Raw genomic sequence first — 20,815 nt, forward strand, 5'->3', positions numbered from 1 at the left:
TTTGAGGCTGTTGTAGTGCATCTGTTAGATGCTTTTGGTCTCAAGTAACAGAAAACGTAACAAATGGCTTAAGTAATAAGATACAGTTTTGATGTCACATAATTAGAAGTCCTTACTATGTGAGAATGACCACCGTGTCAATTGAATCATAGACTCAAAGGCCCATGACTTTTCTTTCTGTTTTACTTTCTTCAGTGTATCTGATATGCCTTTTCTTTTATCAACTGAGGTGATCATGTGGGTTTTGTCCTTCATTCTGTTAATATAGTATATTAATTTTTGTATGTTGAACCATCTTTTCATTTCAACTTAAAAGACTCCCTTTAGCATTTCCGGTAGAACTGGTCTAGGAGTAGTGAACTCCTTTGACTTTTGTTTATCAGGAAAAGTCTTATTTTTCCTATCATTTTCAAAGACAGTTTCGCTAGATACAGTATTCTTGGTTGCTAGTTTTTTCTTTCTGTGCTTTGAGTATGTCATCCCATTCCCTTCTGTCCTGAAGATTTCTGCTTAGAAATCCATCTGTAATCTTATGGAATCTTGTATGTTACCAATCACTTTTCTCATGCTGCTTTCAAGATTTTCTCTTTGAGTTTAGACACCTGGGCTACAATGTGTCTCAGTGTGATTCTCTTTTGGTTTATCCCAGGTGGATGTTCTTGGAGCTTCTTAAATCTGTATGTCCATTTCTTTTCTCGGATTTGGAAACTTTTCTGCCTATTTTCTTTGAATAAGCTCTCTCACTTGTCTCTCTCTCTGTCCTTCTGTGATTCCAATGACATGTTTCTTGATCGATTTGATAGTGTTCCATAAGCCCATTATCCTGTCTCTACTTTTTTTAAAATTCTTTTTTCTCCCTTCACTTGATGATTTCACATGACTGATATTCAAGTTTTCTGAGTCTGTCTTCTGCCTGACCATATCTGCTTTTGAATCCCCTTAATATTTCAGTTATATTTTTCAGCTCTATTATTTCTGTTAGGGTGTTTTTTAATAGCTTCTTTTTCTTTGTTAATATTTTCACTTTGTTCATTCATTACCTTCCTGATTTCATTTAGTTGTTTTTATTCTCATGTAGGTCATTGAGCATCTCTACTTTAATTTTAAGTCTGTCAAATAGCTCATAGATCTGCATTTCTTTTGGGTCAGTTTCTGGAGTTTTATTTTGATCCTTTGATTAGACCATGTTTCTGTTTCTTTCTATGGCTTATAATTATTTTGCTTGAATTTGGGCATCAGAAAAAGCAATCACCTCTCAGAATCTTTGCGTACTGGCTTTGATTCAGGGGAGGACTTTCACTAATCAGCCTGGCTGGAGGTTTTAGGACCTCTCAAACCATTTCTGATTTCTTTCTCCTCCTAGCTTCTGACTGTGGAACTGCAGCTCTGACATACTATACACCTCTGTTTTCAGCAGCTTCCAGACTCGGGCACCGGGCTTGGCAGCTTCCGAAGTTAGGAGACAGAAACCTATCTCACCCCCGGGCAAGCCAGAATGTTGGACTCATTATCCAGGCCTTTGTTTCTGTCCCAGGGGAGGGGCCTTGGTGTGGAGGATTCCCAGTTTCCCCTTGCTATGTTGTGTAGGGGAAGGCGTGTGAAAGGCATGCCAAATGCCACAAAACTTCTTACTCCTTTTGCTAGAATCCCTTTTTGGTTTTATATAAGCCTGGGTGGTATAGCTTCTCCCCTGATCTCTAGAGTTCTCAGAGAAAGATTTTAGCCTATCTTTTGTTGTCAACTTGGTGTCTGTAGGGATAGGAGGGACTGTAGTTCCTAGTCTACCATCTGACTGATGTCATTATCCCTTGTGCCTTTTTTAAGAGCAAGGAAAACCTTCCTAAAGCCACCCTACAGACCTCTTCTGATACCTCATTGGCCAGTCTGTCTCATGGACGTATTTCCAAGCAGTCACAACAAGGGAGTAAAATTAACATGATTTGGCTTGTGTTAATCAGAATTCATGCACTAGAGTTAGTGAGAAACCCAGCTTCTCCTAAAGCCCATGGCCACTTGGTAGCTGAACAAAAACAGCTATTCTATTTGTAGAAAATAAGAAGGGTGATAGCTCTTAATACCATGGACAGAGAAGCCTGGCGGACTACAGTCTATGGGGTTGCAAGAGAGTCAGACATGACTTTAGCTACTAAACAACAACAATAGCTCTTTTTTTTTTTTAACAGTTCCAGTGTTTCATATTTATTACTGAGTCTCAGACTGATAGTGAGGAAATAAGAAACATCAGAAGCCAAGCATTACAGTAGTGATGTTCTCACTGTGCTTTGGCTGCTTAAAAAAGTGGTCTTAACATATGTGCCACTTTTTATGTGAGGCTTCTTATAGACCCAGCTTGGTTCTTCTCCAATGTCTTCTCTTGGAGTTGTACCTGATTTTATTGCCAGTTTTCATTCGAATCCATTGAGGAATGGGACGATTCTGCTTTTGTTTCTTGGCCAGGAATCGCTTGATCCTGAAAGTCTTGTAAGAAGACATGGTGAGGAGAGAACTCAACCGCACAGAGGATGGCGGAGAAGAGAAAAGAGTACAGTAGCTCTTAAGTCAACCATTGTGTTCAACTTAAATGTCAAATTGTTGTCTCTTTTAGAGCTGAAGAGATTCCTCTGAAGATCTTGGCCCACAATGGCTTGGTTGGAAGACTGATTGGAAAAGAAGGCAGAAATTTGAAGAAAATTGAACATGAGACAGGGACCAAGATAACAATCTCATCGTAAGCTACTTGTTCCAATTAACTGTGCCCAGTAATGGAGAATGTGAGCATTTTGATATGTCCAGCTCGTTCATCTGCTTTTCCTTATAATGGGAATGTAATCGTAAGATAATCATATAATTATCTTCAGCACTGTCAAAACAAATGCATAAGTAGTTCCCAGTCAAACCTTCTCTACTGATATCATCTAAGTCACTGCAAAGATTTGAGATAAGATGGCAGATGTTCTGTGCCACAGTGTGAGGTGAGGGTATCCATCTTCTCCCTGCCTCTTCCACCAAGACTTGAGTGTGACTCTTCTGGGATTTTATTTTTCCTTTTGAAAAAAGGAAATTTTTCTCTTTTTCCTGGTGGCCAGCTTGCAGGATTTGAGCATATACAACCCTGAAAGAACCATCACTGTGAAGGGCACAGTTGAGGCCTGTGCCAATGCCGAAATAGAGATTATGAAGAAGCTGCGTGAGGCCTTTGAAAATGATATGCTGGCTGTTAATGTAAGTGCTGACTGCTTTCTTCTCCACTGGTTTTCTCACGTGTTGTCAGGCAGGACCCAAGCCTCTCTAAGAATAATTGTCATTCGGAAAGTGAAGAAGCACTTTAGAATAGGAGTACAGAGTTATGCCTTTCTTCTTGGGGGCAAGGGCATTAGAATAATCAGGAGATGAACTAGTAAAAATATGCTAAGTACACTCGACAAAATAGTGTGAAGTCATTAAAATCACAGCTTGGAAGATTTTTAAATCAGAAATTGCTTATGATATATTGTTAATTAAGAAAATATATTAATATAAAAGTATATATAACTAGGGTTTTGATTATATAAAATAATATGAGTCAAAATTAAGAAAATATATTAATATAAAAGTATATATAACTAGGGTTTTAATTATATAAAATAATATGAGTCAAAATGAGTCAATAATATAGAAGGCTAAATATAAAAATCAAGACAGCTGTTATGTTAGAAAAGTGAGATTCTTTTTCCCCTGTACTTTCCAATTTTAAAAAAACTTCTGATTTTTATCCCTCACTGATCTGTCCTTTTAGATTGTCCAATAAATGTTGTCATCCACCTCGACTCTAATAATTCTGGCAGACTGATTTGGGTTTGTCCTTCCTGTTATTACTACCTGGTTTCAACTTTATAATGGGGAGACACCATCCTGAAATTCATTCAGAAATCTTAAAAATATTTGTCCTTTTAATCAAAAGCATAAACTCAGCCCAGAGGAGTAAATTTTTTCATTTTTTTTATGATAATGATCTTTTTAACATATACAAAACAGGAAAGGATACTATGATAAGCTCTCATATGCCCATAATCTAGCTTCAGCAGTTACCCGTTCATGGCCTGTTTTGCTTCATTTGAACCTTCATCCACGTCCCCACTCCCACTTGGATGACTTGGAAGAAAACCCCAGACTTTGTAACATTTCACAGAGGACTCAATGTTGAGAGAGGACGAGGTGGGTGAGACACAGCCCCAGGTCCCTCACTGCAGCACTTGCCATAGGACCTTCTTGCTCAGGTCAGTACTCCCTTCCCACCTCACCCCACGTCCCACCTTAGCGGCCCACATGATAATTACGGGACATGGTGAGCATGGTGAGGAGGCTGCAGTGTGCCCTTCCCTCCCCCCATTTGTGTGTATGTGTCTGTCAAAGTATCATCCACTGATCTCATTTTCTTCTTTGGGGATCTTGATATCTTATGATAAACTCTTTCTGTGAACACCCGGAAATGCTGCAAAGGCATCTTCCCCTGAGCATGTGCATCACTTAGGTTCATTCATGTCTGTGCTGAAGTCATGCATTGATAGGTGAATAACAAAATTACTAGATCTCACACATGAATGGGATAAAGGCTAAGATCCTAACTCTCCTGTTCCAGACATTCTAAATGAAGGCAAGGTACTGGGTGACCCTAGAGCCACAGATGAGCAAAGAGAAAATGTTAGAGATTTGCTCGGTGGTCGGGGAGGCAGTGGTAGGACAGGTTGGTTACAGACTAGGGTGGGAGATACATAATCCCTCTGCCTCTGAAGGGCAGCCTGTGTGAGCATCCCCCTGTTTAAATGTGAAATAAGCAAGTGAGATGATCACGAAACTGGCAGCCTAATGGTAAATAAGCCAAAGTTGTGGACCATTCCAAACATGGATAAGAGTTTACACGTGTAGTATCTTAATGAGGAGTCTTATCTTTCCCTGGATAGAGTTAGGAAGAACTATTCAGCCAACATGTTTTAATCATATTCATTCAGCAAATATTTACTGAGTACTTACTATGTACCAGGCACTGAGCTCACAGCACTAAACAAGACAGTTTCTGTCCATGAGGAAATTGTCTGAAAGGCGGAGAGGCAACTACACAGGCCATTCAAATGCTATGTGATGCCTGCTGTTTTAGGGGAACATGACTATGTTAGGAGAGCACAGAAAGGGCACCTGAGCTGAGGCCTTTGGGATGAAAGAAGGGTCCTTGAGGAGGGGACGCATAAGCTCAGGTGAAACCCACATGATGAGTAGGATGTAGCCAGGCAAGGATGGAGACAAGCAACAGTTCTCGCAAAGCAGACAAAGTGTGCGGGGGATCCAGAGGAGAGAGAGGAGCAGGACTGGGCAGGGTGGGAGTGAAGGTTAGCAGGAGAGGCTGGCAAGGTGGCCTGGTCCCCAGGAAGAGCCTCATTGCTGTGTTAAGATGTGTAGACACTCAAAGCAGCAGAGAAGCTTTGAAAGGAGTGCCACCGTCAGGTTGAGGTTTGGAGAGCTCACCCCAGCAGCAGGGTGAGGAAGAGGTCCACGGGGCCTGGGTGAACTGAGTAGCAGACACTGATGCCATCCAGACAAGAGACGGAGGTTGACCCAGGCAAGCTGGGCCTCTCTGGTTTCCTCCCCTCAACTTTTTCTCCATTTTTATTCCCAGCAACAAGCCAATCTGATCCCGGGGTTGAACCTCAGCGCACTTGGCATCTTTTCAACAGGACTTTCCGTGCTGCCTCCACCAGCAGGGCCCCGAGGAGCTCCCCCCGCTCCCCCCTACCACCCTTTCGCTGTAAGTAGCTCAGCTTTCAGGGGTTTGCTCATGCTCCTCCAGGCAGCAGCATTTCTCTGCTGTGTTGAATCAGAGCCAAAGCTTTCATTTGGAGGCCGTGCTCATAAGGGCTGAATTCAACAGTTCTTAGGACTTCTTCCTAATGGACAGATTAAAACCATCCTCTAAATTTGTGCTCTTAAACATAGTATATATCATATCTGGGAAAGAAAGAGACTGCTAGCAAATTCATTAGCTAGAAGCCTGTTCAATGTAAAAAAGGATTTGTTAGCGCAGATAAGCAGCTTCATGAGTGTTGTTCACTTACTAAAATATATTTTCGTACCTAGATGACTCATGTATAAAATTCTAACCTGGGTCTACGATTCAAGTGCATTATATTTTATTAATAGTTTTTTAAAAGAAAATAGCACCCACAGTGTTTATTCCTAGACACTTAGCACAATGCCTGGCATTTAGTAGATTCTCAGTAAGTATTTCTTGTTTGAATCCTAATTAATAGCAGAAGAAGAAATGTGAACTTTATGTGTTTTCTCCTTGTCCCCATCCACAAGCATCATTCAAGATCAACATGTTACCAAATTAGGGCTCAGGATACTTGACAGCTTATTTTTTTTTTAATTAATTCCTAATTCTCCACACATACTACTTATTTTTTAAGTAGTTCATACTGTTTAAATGGGAAGAATAAGGTTGGAGAACATTAACTTAAATCTCTCCATACCATTTCTTTAGAGTTATATACATTTTCCCTTAAACTAAAGGATAGCACCCAGTATTGAGCCATGTGTGTGTCTGTCTATCTGTCTGTCCGTCTTTGTGTTAAAGGGAGCTGGGAATATGGCAGGAGGGAACTGGCAGCTGTTACATCATATAGGTATGCTAAGGAGGGAGAGCAGCGTTGAGAAGTGTGTGTCCCCATCTCTGCTGAGCTGTGAGAATGATTGAGCCCGGGACAGTGAGCTGGCCGTAGATACATGTCATTTCTTGAAAGAAAGATTATAGGTACTGCTCCACCAGTGATAACTTTGAAAGTCACGCTACTCTGTCAACCTAAGTAACATCAGTGGTGGGAGAAAAAAAGATGTAATGCAGTAGAAAATTATTCTAAAATTGATCATCTGAAAGAGAACTCAGCAAATGACAGTCTGAGGCCAGACCCAGCCCACCACTTATTTTTGTGTATATATACAACTATGAATGTTTATTAAACGCATTGTCCGTCTGCTTTTCTGCTGTGATGGCAGAGTTAAGTAAATGCAGTAGAGACCCTGAGATATGCAAAGCCTAAAATATTTATTTGGCTCTATACAGAAAAATTTGCAGATCCCTGAACTGAAAAACAAGAAGAGAACTTTTCATATGATAGCAGAATATTTTCTAAACTTGAAAATAGGTTTTGCCAGTTGGAAAGCTTCCTTTACATCCTTTACATCTGAGATTTTTTTTTTACTAAAACAGTAGAATAATGATTTTCATGAAAGTAGTTTCTGTTCTCTGTGAAACAGATTTTAAATAAAATATTTTCAAGTTAAAAGCCATGTAGTTCTGATCTTGAGCCCTTAGATCAAGATTAGCTTCTAATCTGAAGCATACAGTTGCCCCAACTCTGCAACAGTACAGCTCCTGCAGACCTCTCTCTCTCTCTGACAGCTACAGAAGACAGGGAGGGCATGGAGGTGGGCATTGCTACCCACCTGTGCAGGATCTAGACCCTGAATTGGAGGCTTGAGGGCTTCCCAGGTGGACCCAGGCCTCCTGAGAAGGACAGGGTAGGTTGGAGTGGTGGGGATCCTTCAAATATTTATAAAACATTACTGCTTTCCTGTCACTTAGACATTCAAATTTCAAGGAATTAGGATATTTCTTTGCTTTTATATATCACAAACCTCTAGTGCTTTTGCTCTCAATATCCGAAGGTCAGGAGATCTGTGCACCTGTTTATAGGTGGCTCACACATGCATTAATTGGGGTACCATTGCTGGAAGCTTTTGATGTATGCATGTATATGTGAAAATTACCATTTTTATCATTTTCTGGTTATAAAAGTAATACATGCATAGTATTTAAGAAGCAAATGGTACAAGTGCAAGTTTTTTCTTAATCTTGAAATAACTAGTGTTTCTATTTATTTGTGTGTGAGTATATATACAATGTATATATACATATATATTAAGTATATAGATGATATATATTCCAAATTTTCATTCTACAATGGAAATTCTTATATATATAATCATGATTCTTTTATCCAGTTATTTTCTCAGAATAAATTCCTAGAAATAAAATTGCTGAGCCAGAAAATGTATAAGTATATAAAAATATAAATGTTGATATTTTTATATTTATTAGCATATAAATTTTGATACATAAAGAATGTACTACTATTGCTTCCTATCTGGTATGTGACACAGAGGCATTTTTTCTTTCTGTTCTGTCACTGCCAGTGATTATTCCTTGCAATCTGGTACTTTCTTAACAATAATTTTGTTTCTTTTTGGCTGTGTGGGTCTTCGTTGCTGTGTGGGCTTCTCATTATGGTGGCTTCTTCCATTGCAGAGCAGTCTGTGGGGCACACAGGCATCAGCACTTGGAGCCCATGGGCTCAGTAGTTGCAGCTTCCAGGCTCCAGAGCTCAGGCTCAATAGTTGTGGCGCACGGGCCTAGGTGCTCCATGACGTGTGGGATCTTCTGGGTCAGGGATCTAACCTGTGTCTCCTGCTTTGGGAGGCAGATTCTTTACCACTGAGCCACCAAGGAAGCCCTGCAGTCTGATCCTTTAAAAGGTACTATTAGAGTATCTTTTACTTGTAATAAGCACTTTGGGGCTTATGGGACATTTTTCTCCCTGTCTAATTAATTGTCTTTTTGTATCCCTTGCCTATCCATCTACAGAGAGGCAGTATAGATTCTGGAGTCAGACAACCTGTGTTTGAATCTCTGTACTATATCACTTGTTATTTTTAACAAACTTGGGCAAGAGCCTTAGCCTCTTTGCATTTCCATGTCCTTCTCTGTTTCATGGAATTGTTGTGAGGGTAATCAAATAAGTAAATATCTGTACACAGTAATTGCTGTATAAATCTTAGCTGCTATTGTCTTTTCCCCCCATCTTTTTCTTAATGATTTGTAACAGCTAATTACATATTAAGGCTGTTAACCATTTGTCATGTTGTAAATATCTTCCACCAGCTTGTCATTTCTCTTTGCTTTATTTGTGGTGTCTTGTGCCATAGTAATTTTAAATAGGTTTTTTTTGAACAAGTGAACTACTATATGAAGTAAATAGTAAATGTTTTCCCTTTAGTCTTCCTTCTCTTACCCAAATTTTACCCAACTACCACTCCCCAGAAGTATAGTATTTTTACGTTTTAAAATGTTTTATGAGCATATGTATAATCATTTTATTAAAAGACAAATGGAATCACGTCACATATAGTGAATTACTGTTGTTTTATTTTTCACTTACTATGAGCATCTTTCCATATCTAGAGTTAATTCTCTTTAATGGCTTTTTAATTCCATTTTGTGAAATTACTATAATTTTTCTACTGAACATGCTGTTTTTTGACATTTAGGTTTTCTCTAGGCTTTCTCTGCTACCAATAGTGTCAAAATGAATGTCCTTAAACATATGAGTGTGAGCAAATCAAGAAGTAAATTCTAAGACTGCAATTATTACATCAAAAGGGAATGCATTTTCTTTTTAATTTTCACGTTTCCTTCAACAGAATTAATGAAGAAATTTTAAGAATTAAGCTAGATCAGTGTTGTTTTCCTTTGTGGACTTCTGGCCTTTGATGTTATGCTAAGAAAAAGCTGCCTGCTATGTAAGAGTATGCAATATCCTCCCAGGTTTTCTGACAGTCATTTTTACTTGTTGATTTGGGGGGATTGTTGCTTATAATTCATAGGCAGTTTATCTTAATTTGTACATTGAGCTAGGGATTCAATGTTATTTTTTTTCCAATGCATCACTCAGTTTGAAGTGTCAGCTTTGTTGTGTGCCAGATTGCCACTGAATCTTATTCCTGGGCTCTATTCTGTTCCATTCATCTTTTTGTCTGCACCGCAGTTACTGTAGTTTTATACTATCTTTGATAGTGTCAACACTGTCAGCACTTTTTTCCCTCAAAAGATTGAATTGAAAAGAATAGTCAGGTTATACTATACTTGGGAAAATTGAGACTATATAAGTTTCTGACTTGGTTTTGTTGATTTATATTCTCCTGTAAAAGTATTCATCTCTCTTTTCATACTTAGTGATACAAAGCTGTACAAAGCAATCTATTGCCTTTTAAAGCTTCAAACTTGTGAATGTCTCTTTTCATTCCTAACATCATATACTGTGTTTTCTCTTTCCTTAATCAAATTTGTTAGGAAGTTTTAATTTTTTAGTAGTTAAGGGTTTCCTTTTTGTTATCTTACAACAGTTTCCTGTACTTTCCTCTCAAAGAATGTTATTGGAACAGTTCTGGTTTTTGTGGTCTTGCTCTCATGCGTGATCAAATTTTGGAAACCATGGATCTTGGAAAGATATACCTTCTCTAATGGACTAAAAGTTGTGTTTATGGCTGTAAAGTCAAGCTTTTAATTGATGACTTGTATCCTCTCTATTTTTTAATCTCTATGACTTATTACATTTTGAGAGCAGTTTACTGTTTCCACTATGATCATGACTTTTTAAAATTCTTTATTTCTAATAGATATTTGTTTAATGTATTTTCATAATTATATTAATCTAGAAATAATCTGGAACTTTAGTCCAAATTATTTTCTTTCTTAGTACACAATCTCGTAATTCAGAGTTATTTAGAATTAGCTAAATTTTACTGGTCTCTGCTCACTGTAGACGGTTTCTTGTGTTCCATATTTTCTCATTTCTTGAGTTATTTGTTTTTGTTTGTTTTTCTGGAGTACTTCCTTAAATAACTTTTTTTCAGGAATAGCACATAAATAGTATAATTTCTAAGCCTTTGTTTATCTTAAAATGGCTTTTTTGCCCTTCACACATGAATGAAAGTTCAACTGGATGGTTAGAGATTCTAGGGTCATATTCCTTTAGAACTCTTAAAGCAGTACTCGTAGCATTTTGCTTTTCAGATAACTTGCTACCAGTAAGAAACTTTTTTTTTCATTTGCCTCTAAGTTTTTTGCTTTTTGTAGCATTTCACCTTCACCCTGGGAAATCAGAAATGTGATTCAGCCCTTCAGTCTGACTGTTCAGGTTTTTCACTGGTTCAGGAAACCTTCTGCATCTGTAATTAATTTTAGTATGTTTCTCTTCCCTCTACTCTGTTTTATCCTTCTGGAGTTTACACTTTCTGGAGAGAGAGTAATCCTTTCACCCTACTTGTCATGTCCTTCTGAGTCCCTCCTTTTGTTTTGTGTGAGTTAACCTTCTTGTGCACTGACCGACTTTTCAAAGGTGTCCATGCTTCTATTTATGTGGTTTCTATTGAGTTTTTACTCTGCTAGTTTTAATTTCTAAGATTGATGATCTAGTTCTCTGATTGGCTTTCCTCATAGCAGTGTCAGTTCAGTTCAGTCGCTCAGTCGTGTCCGACTCTTTGCGACCCCATGAATCACAGCACGCCAGGCCTCCCTGTCCATCACCAACTCCCGGAGTTCACTCAAACTCAAGTCCATCGAGTCAGTGATGCCATCCAGCCACCTCATTCTCTGTCGTCCCCTTCTCCTCCTGCCCCAATCCCTCCCAGCATCAGAGTCTTTTCCAGTGAGTCAACTCGTCGCATGAGGTGGCCAAAGTATTGGAGTTTCAGCTTTAGCATCAGTCCTTCCAATGAATACCCAGGACTGATCTCCTTTAGGCTGGACTGGCTGGATCTCCTTGCAGTCCAAGGGACTCTCAAGAGTCTTCTCCAGCACCACAGTTCCAAAGCACCAATTCTTTGGCGATCAGCCTTCTTTATAGTCCAACTCTCACGTCCATACATGACCACTGGAAAAACCATAGCCTTGACTAGACGGACCTTTAAGCACTGCCCTCTTGAATCTCACTGAGAAATCAAAGCAGACTTTTTAAAAAAGCTCTCCCTCTCTGCTGAATTAATTTACCAAGGTCATGTGCTTGCCTTGCTTAGCTTTGTTTCCCTCTTTCATGCTGCTGGGTCTCTGTATATGTCCTGTGAGTTTTAATTGTTCATTCATGTACTTAAACTCAGCCAAAGGCATATTAGAATCCTTTGGGCAGCCTTATCATAACATACTCCATGGGTCCCACCTATAAACCAGTGAATTTGGAATGTTCCATGTGAGGGCAGCATTGGGTTAAGATCTAGAGACACAGAGTCAGAGGATCTGTGCTCTAATCTTGGTTCCACTTCTTTCTAGCTTACCAACTTCTGGTCCCCTTCAGCTCCTGAGGTGGTCCTCAGAGCACACAGGGCTGGTAGGCAGGGGCTGGAAGGAGGCACTGGACAAGCATGTGTACCTTCTGAACCTTGAACAGCTCTACCCATGACCCTGACCCCTCTGCCCAAGTCCATTCCCTTGCCCCACGTTCCAGGGAGGAACCCCTGCCATCTCTGTAACAGCACTCTGGTATCACACTAGAGCTATTTATAGATCTGAAAAGATTTTGTATCCCTGACCCTTGCCTCTTTATGACCTTTCCACACCCCTCTCTCTTCCTGCTCCATGATTTCTTTGTGATTCAGAATATCACCTAAATGATGCATCAAATGGTCGTACCCAACAGCTTGGAACTGAGGACCCTGTAGTTCTTCTAGGAAAAGCAGGCCCAGCTTTAATTCCATTCTAAACGTTCATGAGTGTGTTTGATATATTTTTGTTGTTGGTCAGTCACTAAGTGATGTCCAACTCTTTGTGACCCCGTGAACTGCAGCACCCAAGCTTCCCTGTCCTTTACTGTCTCTCGGAATTTGCTCAAACTTGTCAAAATGTCCATTGAGTCAGTGACGCCATGCAACCACCTCATCCTCAGCCACCCCCTTCTTTTGTCTTCAGTCTCTCCCAGCATCAGGGTCTTTTCTTTTCCAATGAGTCTCGTCTTCACATCAGGTGTCCAGAGTTTGATATCTACCCGCCTACTACCCCAGCATGGTCAAGCATAGATGACACTAACTTCCCTCAAACCAAGAATTTGAAATGAACCAGTGGATAATAGTGACACCCCTACCCTTGTGGCCTCTCTTTTGGGGGTCACATCTTTCAGGAGGACCTTCAGGATGATCTCTTTTCTCCCCTCATATCTAAAATTGTAATTCTTTTGAACCATCAAAAGTAAAGTAGCTTCTCCCTCATGAAATACCTGCTGCTGCTGCTGCTGCTAAATCACTTCAGTCATGTCTGACTCTGTGCGAACCCATAGATGGCAGCCCACCAGGCTCCCCCGTCCCTGGGATTCTCCAGGCAGGAACACTGGCATGGGTTGCCATTTCTTTCTCTAAAGCATGAAAGTGAAAAGTGAAAGTGAATCTTCTCAGTCGTGACTGACTCTTAGTGACCCCATGGACTGCAGCCTACCAGGCTCCTCCATCCATGGGATTTTCCAGGCAAGAGTACTGGAGTGGGGTGCCATTGCCTTATCCAATGAAATAGCTGAGGACCTTCAAACTGAGACAGTAAGTTCAACTGCCATTTTAGAGTTAGGGTTCCATACCACCTGTCCCACTCTGGGGCCCCAGTTTGTCAGATGGCTACACCCTGCTTTCCCATTAAGGAGAACATTTATTCAGCAGGTCACTTTTTGATCATTAAGCCTAAGCACCTCTTCCATTTGAGGTTGTGGCCTCCCCTGTAAGTGTGGGGGTAGAGGGAATGGGAAGTGTGATAAGAGTACTCATTTACCAATGGTTAAGGCCATGCGGTGCCCAGTGATGGATTCTCCATGCCTGTGACCTCATCGAGTGCCATGTAGTGTACTTCAGGGGCATCTGTTGTATGTAGGGTCAAACCCACATCCAGACCGAGGCCCACCTGTGCGCGACCTCGCACCGCCTGCCTCTCCATCGTATGTCATTCTCAGTTATTTCTGCCATGCTGGCCTCTCCTGTTTTCCAAACAGGCCAAGTCCTTTCCCAGCTCTGTATCTCAAAGAACTCTGTTTAGAATGTTTCTTACCTACTGCCTTACATGGGGCTCCATATCCTCGTGGGTCCCCACTCATAAGTTACCTCCTCCCAGAGTCCTCCCAGACCCCTCCAGGTGAAATCACCAGCCCACGGCTCATCTCAGCAGCTACCCCTCCTCATGTCCTATTCATTTCTTTCACTTACTGTCTGCCTCCCCAGTAGAACCTAAGTTCCGTGATGGCAGTGACCCTTTTCTGTCTTAGTATCTGTGTCCCCAGCACCTAGAACAGTACTTTTGCTCAGATTTCTTATGCATGAATGAATAAACAGTTGAGTGAACTCCCACAATAGTATTATAAGCTCTAGATACTTTTTAAATCCATGTGTGGATGAGGTTCAAAAAAGTTGAGTAAATTATCCCCAGTTGTATACAGCTAGTGATTCAGATTCAAGTCTTCTGAGTCTTCTGACTCCAAAAACCATCCTGCAAACACAAAAGCTAATGACAGAGCCTCAGCTAGAAACAAGCTCCTGATTGCTGTGTTCAGGGTTCTTTCTCCATGATGGTTTCCCAACTGTAATTCATGAATAGAAAGGGGACTGAGGAATCAGTTCTTTTTATCCTTTTACAGTTCATTCCCTCCCCAACCCAACTGGTAGATCTAAATTTGATACCATATTTGTCTTGGAAGTATTTAAACCCAAAACAGAGCTACCCTTGTGGTTTGTCTATTTTGGGGTCAAATCACAAGTCAAAAGAATTATTTCTGCTGAGAGCCGAAGGAAAAACTTTCCAGGTGAGAGGAGGGCAGACACATCCTTTCCCCAAGGATTTGTCTGAGCAGAAAAGCTGCTGGAATTCTCTCCCAACCCTCCATGGCCCAGAACTGGGGCCTGCACTAAGTAGAGTCTGGAGTTGGTGTTCTTCAAGAAAGGCAGGACCAAGTAAGCCAAACATCTTCACTCAGCTTCCTTTCAAAAGTGGAGTTTCCCAGGAGAACACTGATCTCATAGCCCCCTCTTGTGGCCATGAGGTTTCACTGCAGCCTCTTTCCACTTTACGAAAAGTAGAGGCTGGTTTTACAGCATGGTTGCCAACAAAGGGCTGTCTAGTCAAAGCTATGGTTTTTCCAGTAGTCATGTATGGATGTGAGAGTTGGACTATAGAGAAACCTGAGTCCTGAAGAATTGATGCTTTTTCACTGTGGTGTTGGAGAAGACTCTTGAGAGTTCCTTGGACTGCAAGGAGATCAAACTAGTCCATCCGAAAGGATATCAGTCCTGAATATTCATTGGAAGGACTGATGCTGAAGCTTAAACTTCAATACTTTGGCCACATGATGCAAAGAACTGACTCACTGGAAAAGACCCTGATGCTGGGAAAGATTGAAGGCAGGAGGAGAAGGGGACGACAGAGGATGATTTGGTTGGATGGGTCACCGACACAGTGGACATGAGTCTGAGTGAACTCCGGGAGTTGGTGATCGACAGGGAGGCCTGGCGTGCTGCAGTCAATGGGGTCACAAAGAGTCGGACACGACTGAGTGACTGAAGTGAACTCCCTTCCTTTGGCAGAGCTTCTGTCTCCTGCAGGTGCTGTGGACACCCCAAGCACCCTTGGAGGAAACTCCCCACCGTGTTCACATCTCTTTTTCCCCTGAGGTCAGAAGTCCACTGCCCAAACTCAAAAAAAGGAATAGCTATATTTTGATTCCTAAGGCAATGTTGTACTCTGGAACAGAGAAGCCAGTTGGATATTCGGGGGACAGAGAACACCAGGAGATGTTCAAGGGTCTTCAAATGGAAGTTAGGTCCACTAACTCCAAGCCTCATTGTGTCTGACAACTGCCAGACAGACAGGCCCTCGGGGATTGGTCCCAGAGCTGTCCACCTCCCTTCCTGTCAGGGCCATGTGTCCACCGTCCTTCCTGTAACAGGCAGGTCAGCATTTGTTATACTTGGCCTTATGAGTAAAGCACAGTGAACTAGACTCTGACTCTGCTGACTCTGCTTAACGTTCTACCCATAAAATATATAGAAGCAGATGCATTCCTGTCTCGCAGGACTATTATGAGGATTGAGAGAGTTTATGAATAAAGGATCTACCACAATGCCTGGGACACAGGCCTTGAATAAAAAGCAGCTACTTTTAAAATGAATGCCGTTTTCCTAACAGCTCTGTGTTTTTCTACCACATCTGCCTTCCTGTTTCTTGTTTCCCCCTCCCCCAATATATATATTTTCATTCATTTTCTCTCCTGTCTCAGTTTCAACTCTTCTATTCTCCATCACTCCATTCCTTCTGAGATTCTCTGGGAGCTCAGTGATCTGACTTCCACAGGAACACCTTCGCTTGTTTGGACTAACTCTTGGACTTGTCCTGGCACCCTCTAGTCCTTTAATCCACGGTTCATAATTCCTCAGAAAAGAGAAGCCAGTGGCCCTCCCTCTCAGCCTGAGGTTAGGTTAGAAGTATGAGTGCATGCTCCCTACCTCAGTGGGTTCCTGAGAAGCCCAGAGCTTGGCTCCTCCAGGGAAAGAAGCAGAGATCTGAGCTGCAGAGGGATAGGTGTGCCTTCAGGGCTGCGCAGCAGTGGTGCTGGGAGCCAGCATTGCGTGTGGGCGTCTTGCCTCCCTGAGTTTGGTGAGCAGCCTCGTGGGCCCCACTGACTGAATGTTTCTCTCCTGCTGCAGACCCACTCCGGATATTTCTCCAGCTTGTACCCCCCTCACCAGTTTGGCCCGTTCCCGCATCATCACTCTGTAAGTGCCCACAGTTTAGTTCCATCTGCCACTTGTCCCTCTCCTGTAGCCAGTGCCACTCAGCCCTTGGCAGACTGACCAGGGCGTGCTCACGGGGAGCATGCTGTGTCCGTGGTTCCAGGCTGTCCTGGGAGCGGCACAGCACAGAGCACCAGCACAGGGGGTGGCCCGGCCCGCGAGCGCACGGGAGGATGCCCCGTCAGCATCCTGCTTGTGCTCACAGACACCACAGGTGGCTGGAAGCTGGTATGGGGAAGGGCGGGGAGGTGATCAGCAGTCCCATTAGGTGATGCTGGGCTAAAGGACAGTCTCCAAAGTTCTTTAACAAAGTCAAGCTGGTGGGCTGTGTCATTCCCATAGGCCTCTATGGACAGGGACTGCAAGGGCCTCCAGCGCCTTGCCCATGTCTCTCTAGGCTGTCCCTGTGTGGCCCAGTCAGAGCAGGTTTAATTAGTCTCCTTGTGAACCATCGCCCCTGCAACATCCACTCCTGCCAAGGACGGGGAGGGCAGCTCTGCGTTCCCACTAACAAAGTGCCTCAGGCCTGGTATGCTTACGAGCTGTCGATTCCTTGGAGGAAGACACAGAAGAGGTACTCATGTTTGAACTTCACAGAAAGCCTGTGAACAGACAGCTTGCTGGGACCGGTGAATTCAGAGCTGCTCAAAATTTGCACTCTGGTTGTAGAGTAGTTATTAATAGTATGGCCACTGTTCAGGTTCATCCCTCCAGCTTCCCACCTGCAGTGCCCCAGGCTACAGAGAATCCCATGTCGCACCCGGCCACTGGTCTGTAATGGTGAGTGCCTGGGGAGGCATCCCACAGGGGAATGATGGCGTCTGTCTTGTCTTGTCCTTCCAGTATCCAGAGCAGGAGATCGTGAATCTCTTCATCCCAACCCAGGCCGTGGGGGCCATCATCGGGAAGAAAGGGGCACACATTAAACAGCTGGCCAGATTCGCCGGGGCCTCCATTAAGGTAAAGCTGCTCTTGACAGCCGTCTGTGTCCCACCCCCACCACCTACGCTTATTCTCCCTGTCCATCCTGGGGAGTTCTTATACCGTCGACAGAATCCTGGGGGCCTGGAAAACCTGCCTTCAGCACTGTTTCCATGTGTACTCATGTTTACCTCTCTCACTCCTATTTTTGTTCAACTAACAAATGAATTAAGAAAAAATACTAGTCACATGTAAGCCAGCCTAGTCTTCCTTGGGCTACCATTGTCCTCCTCTCCTCAAGATAAAACAGAGGATTCTCCCAAGTTGAAGGGACTGTGGGCCTGAGGGAAATGATAATTTATACTCAGCAGTTGTCAGTGCTTTGATGCCTTAGTCTCCACTTCAGAAACCCTTGAACTTTGAAACAAAACAGTTTGAATGAAAAGCTCTTTGAAAAGCAGTGATGAAACCATAGACAAAAGCTGGTGACAAAGCCTGAGATGCAGCCTGGACGCTGAGCAGAGGGGTCAGGGAGGAGGGTCCCTTGATTCACGCAGCACCCGAGCTCTGAGGTCGCCGCAGTTCCATACCCACATCCTGCCTCCCAGAGCATAACGGGAAGAGTCGTCAGAGAAACTGAAAGGGAAGGATTATTCGGCCCTGGTCATGCTCCAAGCCCGGCTATCAGCGCTGACTCACGGGCAGAATGCTGAGCACGTCCCAAGCCTCATGAAACACTTTCGGAAACAGAGTTTCCGTTGTTACGTAAAATAATTCGCTGCCATGGGACAACCCGGAATTCCGAACAAGAAGTCTCATGACTTGGAGAGAAAGAATGCTTACACTTTCTCCCCAAGAAGAGCTGGAATTTCTCCCACAGCAAGTGTGCTGGAGGAAAAAAAAAAACATTGAGTGGTACAGAACAAGGACGGCAGTGAGGCCATGACAGAGTGTTATGTAGGTAAATCACTTCCCCTCTCGGCCTTGTTGTCTCACCCACGAAGTGCACAGACTGGAGGAGAGCCCGAGGGTTGGGGGTGACCAGTGGCAGAGCAGCTGGAGCCTTTGCACCCAGCAGGCTTGTTGCAGGTGAGACCCCAGCCCAGGTACAACAGGCTGTGCTGGGCCCACCCTCCATGTGGGACAGGTAGGGTGTGGATAACCACTGGGCTGGCTGCATACTGAGGTGTCGGGTCCTGTGGTCTGAGATGCAATGCAAGAGACAGAAACAATTTCAACTGGAATGGACTTGAAGAGCTGTCTCATTAAATCCTATTTCCACTGAGAAAAGTGAGATGGAAAGAGGGAACGGGACACAGCAAGGCTTAGATAGCAGCTCTGCTGACTTGTAGGCTATGGGGCATCTCCCGGGGCTGACTGCAGCAATGACTCTCCACTTGCCCTTGCCACTGAGGAACCAGGGCCCAGTGTTTCATTGACGTGTTGACGGCCACAAAGCTAAAGCATATGAGAGCCAAGATTGGACCAGGCTCTCCTGTCTCTGGTCCAATGTTTTCTCACTATAGCACTCTGAATGCTTGGCCAGTCATTCCAGCAAGCCTTCAGGAAAGTAGAGAAGGATCGACCCCTTGGGCTTCCCCTGAGCCTCCCCATAGTCACTCGGTATCCCAGCAGAATTGAGTGGTAGTGTGACTTCTGTGCTGGACAGAGACCACAGGGCTGGGCCAGGAACAGAATGGGCTCTGGCTCTCTCTAGAGCAGCAGGAGAGAGAGGAAACCAGGGAAGCCAAGCATTTGAGAGAGACATTTCCTACTTCTTAAAATTGATCTGGTTTTTGCTAGTTTTGACGGGTCCCTGACAGCATGTCTCTAAAGGTGATGATCTCACCTGCTCTGAAGAACCACCCCCATCCTGCCCTGCTGGTCTTTAGGGGCCATGCCTAGAGGCACATTTGATGCTGCCGGGGCAGGGGCAAGCTTTACACTAACATGTGGGGGCACAGTGCTGGAAGGTGGTGGGCTGAGCTGGGACCGTGTGGTTCTCGCAAGAGATGCTTCCATCACAGGCAGGAGCTGAGATCTCATCACCTGCTTTGCCTGCAGAGCCTCTGGATGGCAGGTCTAAGAATGTCACACAGCTCCCAGTCCCCACCCCCGCCCTGCTCGCCCATGGCCTTGGTGGTCACCCCCTCTTTCTGTGTCCCGTTTGCTTCAGTCATAGAGTGGGGTCCTCGTTGCAGGTCCTCTCAGGGTGTTTGCCTGCGGAGTGCTATTCCAGAAGTGCAGCAGCACACGTGTGGCTCTCAGAGTGCCAGGCTGGGCTGGGAATGTCGGGTAGGGGACACATGACTTTCAGAATTGGAGCGAGGTGGCTGTGAGAACTGATTGGGTCAACACGATTCAGGAATCAGCCTTTCTCAGTTTGGGTGGATAAGAGCTGGGAAGCACTGTGCCCATGCTCTATCACTCTCGTTTACCCTTGCACACAAGGAGCAGATTTAATGCCACCTGTGGATCTAGAAGTAGGGACAGGGGTTCCCGCCAGTGATCTTTCTCTTCTTTTTTTTAAGCTTTTTTTCTTTTTTTGATGTGGACCATTGTTAAAGCCTTTGTTGAATTTGTTACAATATTGCTTCTGCTTTATGTTTTGGTCTTTTGGCCACAAGGTATGTGGGATCAGCTCCCTGACCAGGGGTTGAACCTGCACCCCTGCATTGGAAGGTAAAATCGTAACCACTAGACTGCCCCCTCACCAGTGATCTTTGTTGCGGCCTGCTGGAGGGTCTCAGTCCCCTGGACATATCTGTTTTCTAGCTGAGGCTGCAGCCCTGAGGTTGGAGGCTCGCAGGCAGTCTGCCCACAGCAGAGGGAAGATCCTCCAAGAAGCTCAGTGATCAGTGACGTGTGTCTCACATTCATCTTCATACCACTAAGTTGTCAGGGCCAGATCCTCCATGAGGTCTCGGAGAAGGGTCTCTCCTTCCAGAGTGGGCACAGGTCAGAGCAGGCCTTGGCTCTGTTTCACAGCAAAGCTGGAAAAGTGACACAGGACCTTGAGGCCTGCAGATGCAGCCTGGCTTAGGACATGTACTGAGAGAAAAGTAAATTAAACCCTGTGGAGGCGGAGGTCTTTGGAGGGGAGCCTGAGACTCAGACACAGCGGTTCAGAGACGGTAACTTCAGACACACCGTTAGTGGTGTGTCACATTCATGCTGAACAGTTCAGGTCAGTCCTGGGGATGGCGTCTCTGGATGGTGCATGCAACCTCATGAGGTGCATTTGTGTGCTAACATGGCTTATCCCTAAATGCCCAGT

General features: G+C 43.7%; 2 protein-coding genes across 4 annotated transcripts in view; one reads left to right on the forward strand and one right to left on the reverse strand.

Annotated features, from left to right (window-relative positions):
• IGF2BP2 (insulin like growth factor 2 mRNA binding protein 2) overlaps window positions 1–20,815 on the forward strand; it is a 167,903-nt gene that overhangs the window by 136,989 nt on the left and 10,099 nt on the right. For 2 of the 3 annotated variants that reach the window (XM_055408792.2, XM_055408791.2), the window contains 5 exons: window positions 2,606–2,728; window positions 3,087–3,222; window positions 5,651–5,779; window positions 16,531–16,599; window positions 17,461–17,577. In XM_055408792.2, the coding sequence (XP_055264767.1) occupies window positions 2,606–2,728; window positions 3,087–3,222; window positions 5,651–5,779; window positions 16,531–16,599; window positions 17,461–17,577 (574 nt within the window). The remainder of the gene's footprint in view (window positions 1–2,605; window positions 2,729–3,086; window positions 3,223–5,650; window positions 5,780–16,530; window positions 16,600–17,460; window positions 17,578–20,815) is intronic. The other variant, XM_055408793.2, reaches the window with a different exon arrangement.
• Window positions 2,218–2,522, reverse strand: RPL39L (ribosomal protein L39 like). The gene has a single exon (XM_088838423.1). It carries the CDS (start codon window positions 2,491–2,493, stop codon window positions 2,338–2,340), a length of 156 nt encoding a protein of 51 aa, XP_088694549.1. The 5' UTR covers window positions 2,494–2,522; the 3' UTR covers window positions 2,218–2,337.

Source organism: Moschus berezovskii, chromosome 1 (assembly GCF_049115385.1).
Source record: "Moschus berezovskii isolate FMDL1 chromosome 1, NW_MosBer_1.0, whole genome shotgun sequence".
In the NCBI taxonomy this organism is placed as follows: Eukaryota; Metazoa; Chordata; class Mammalia; order Artiodactyla; family Moschidae; genus Moschus; species Moschus berezovskii.

What these genes read in the sequence shown, in the direction of transcription:
- RPL39L (XM_088838423.1), bottom strand. Translation starts at nt 2,493, where the DNA reads ATGTCTTCTTACAAGACTTTCAGGATCAAGCGATTCCTGGCCAAGAAA.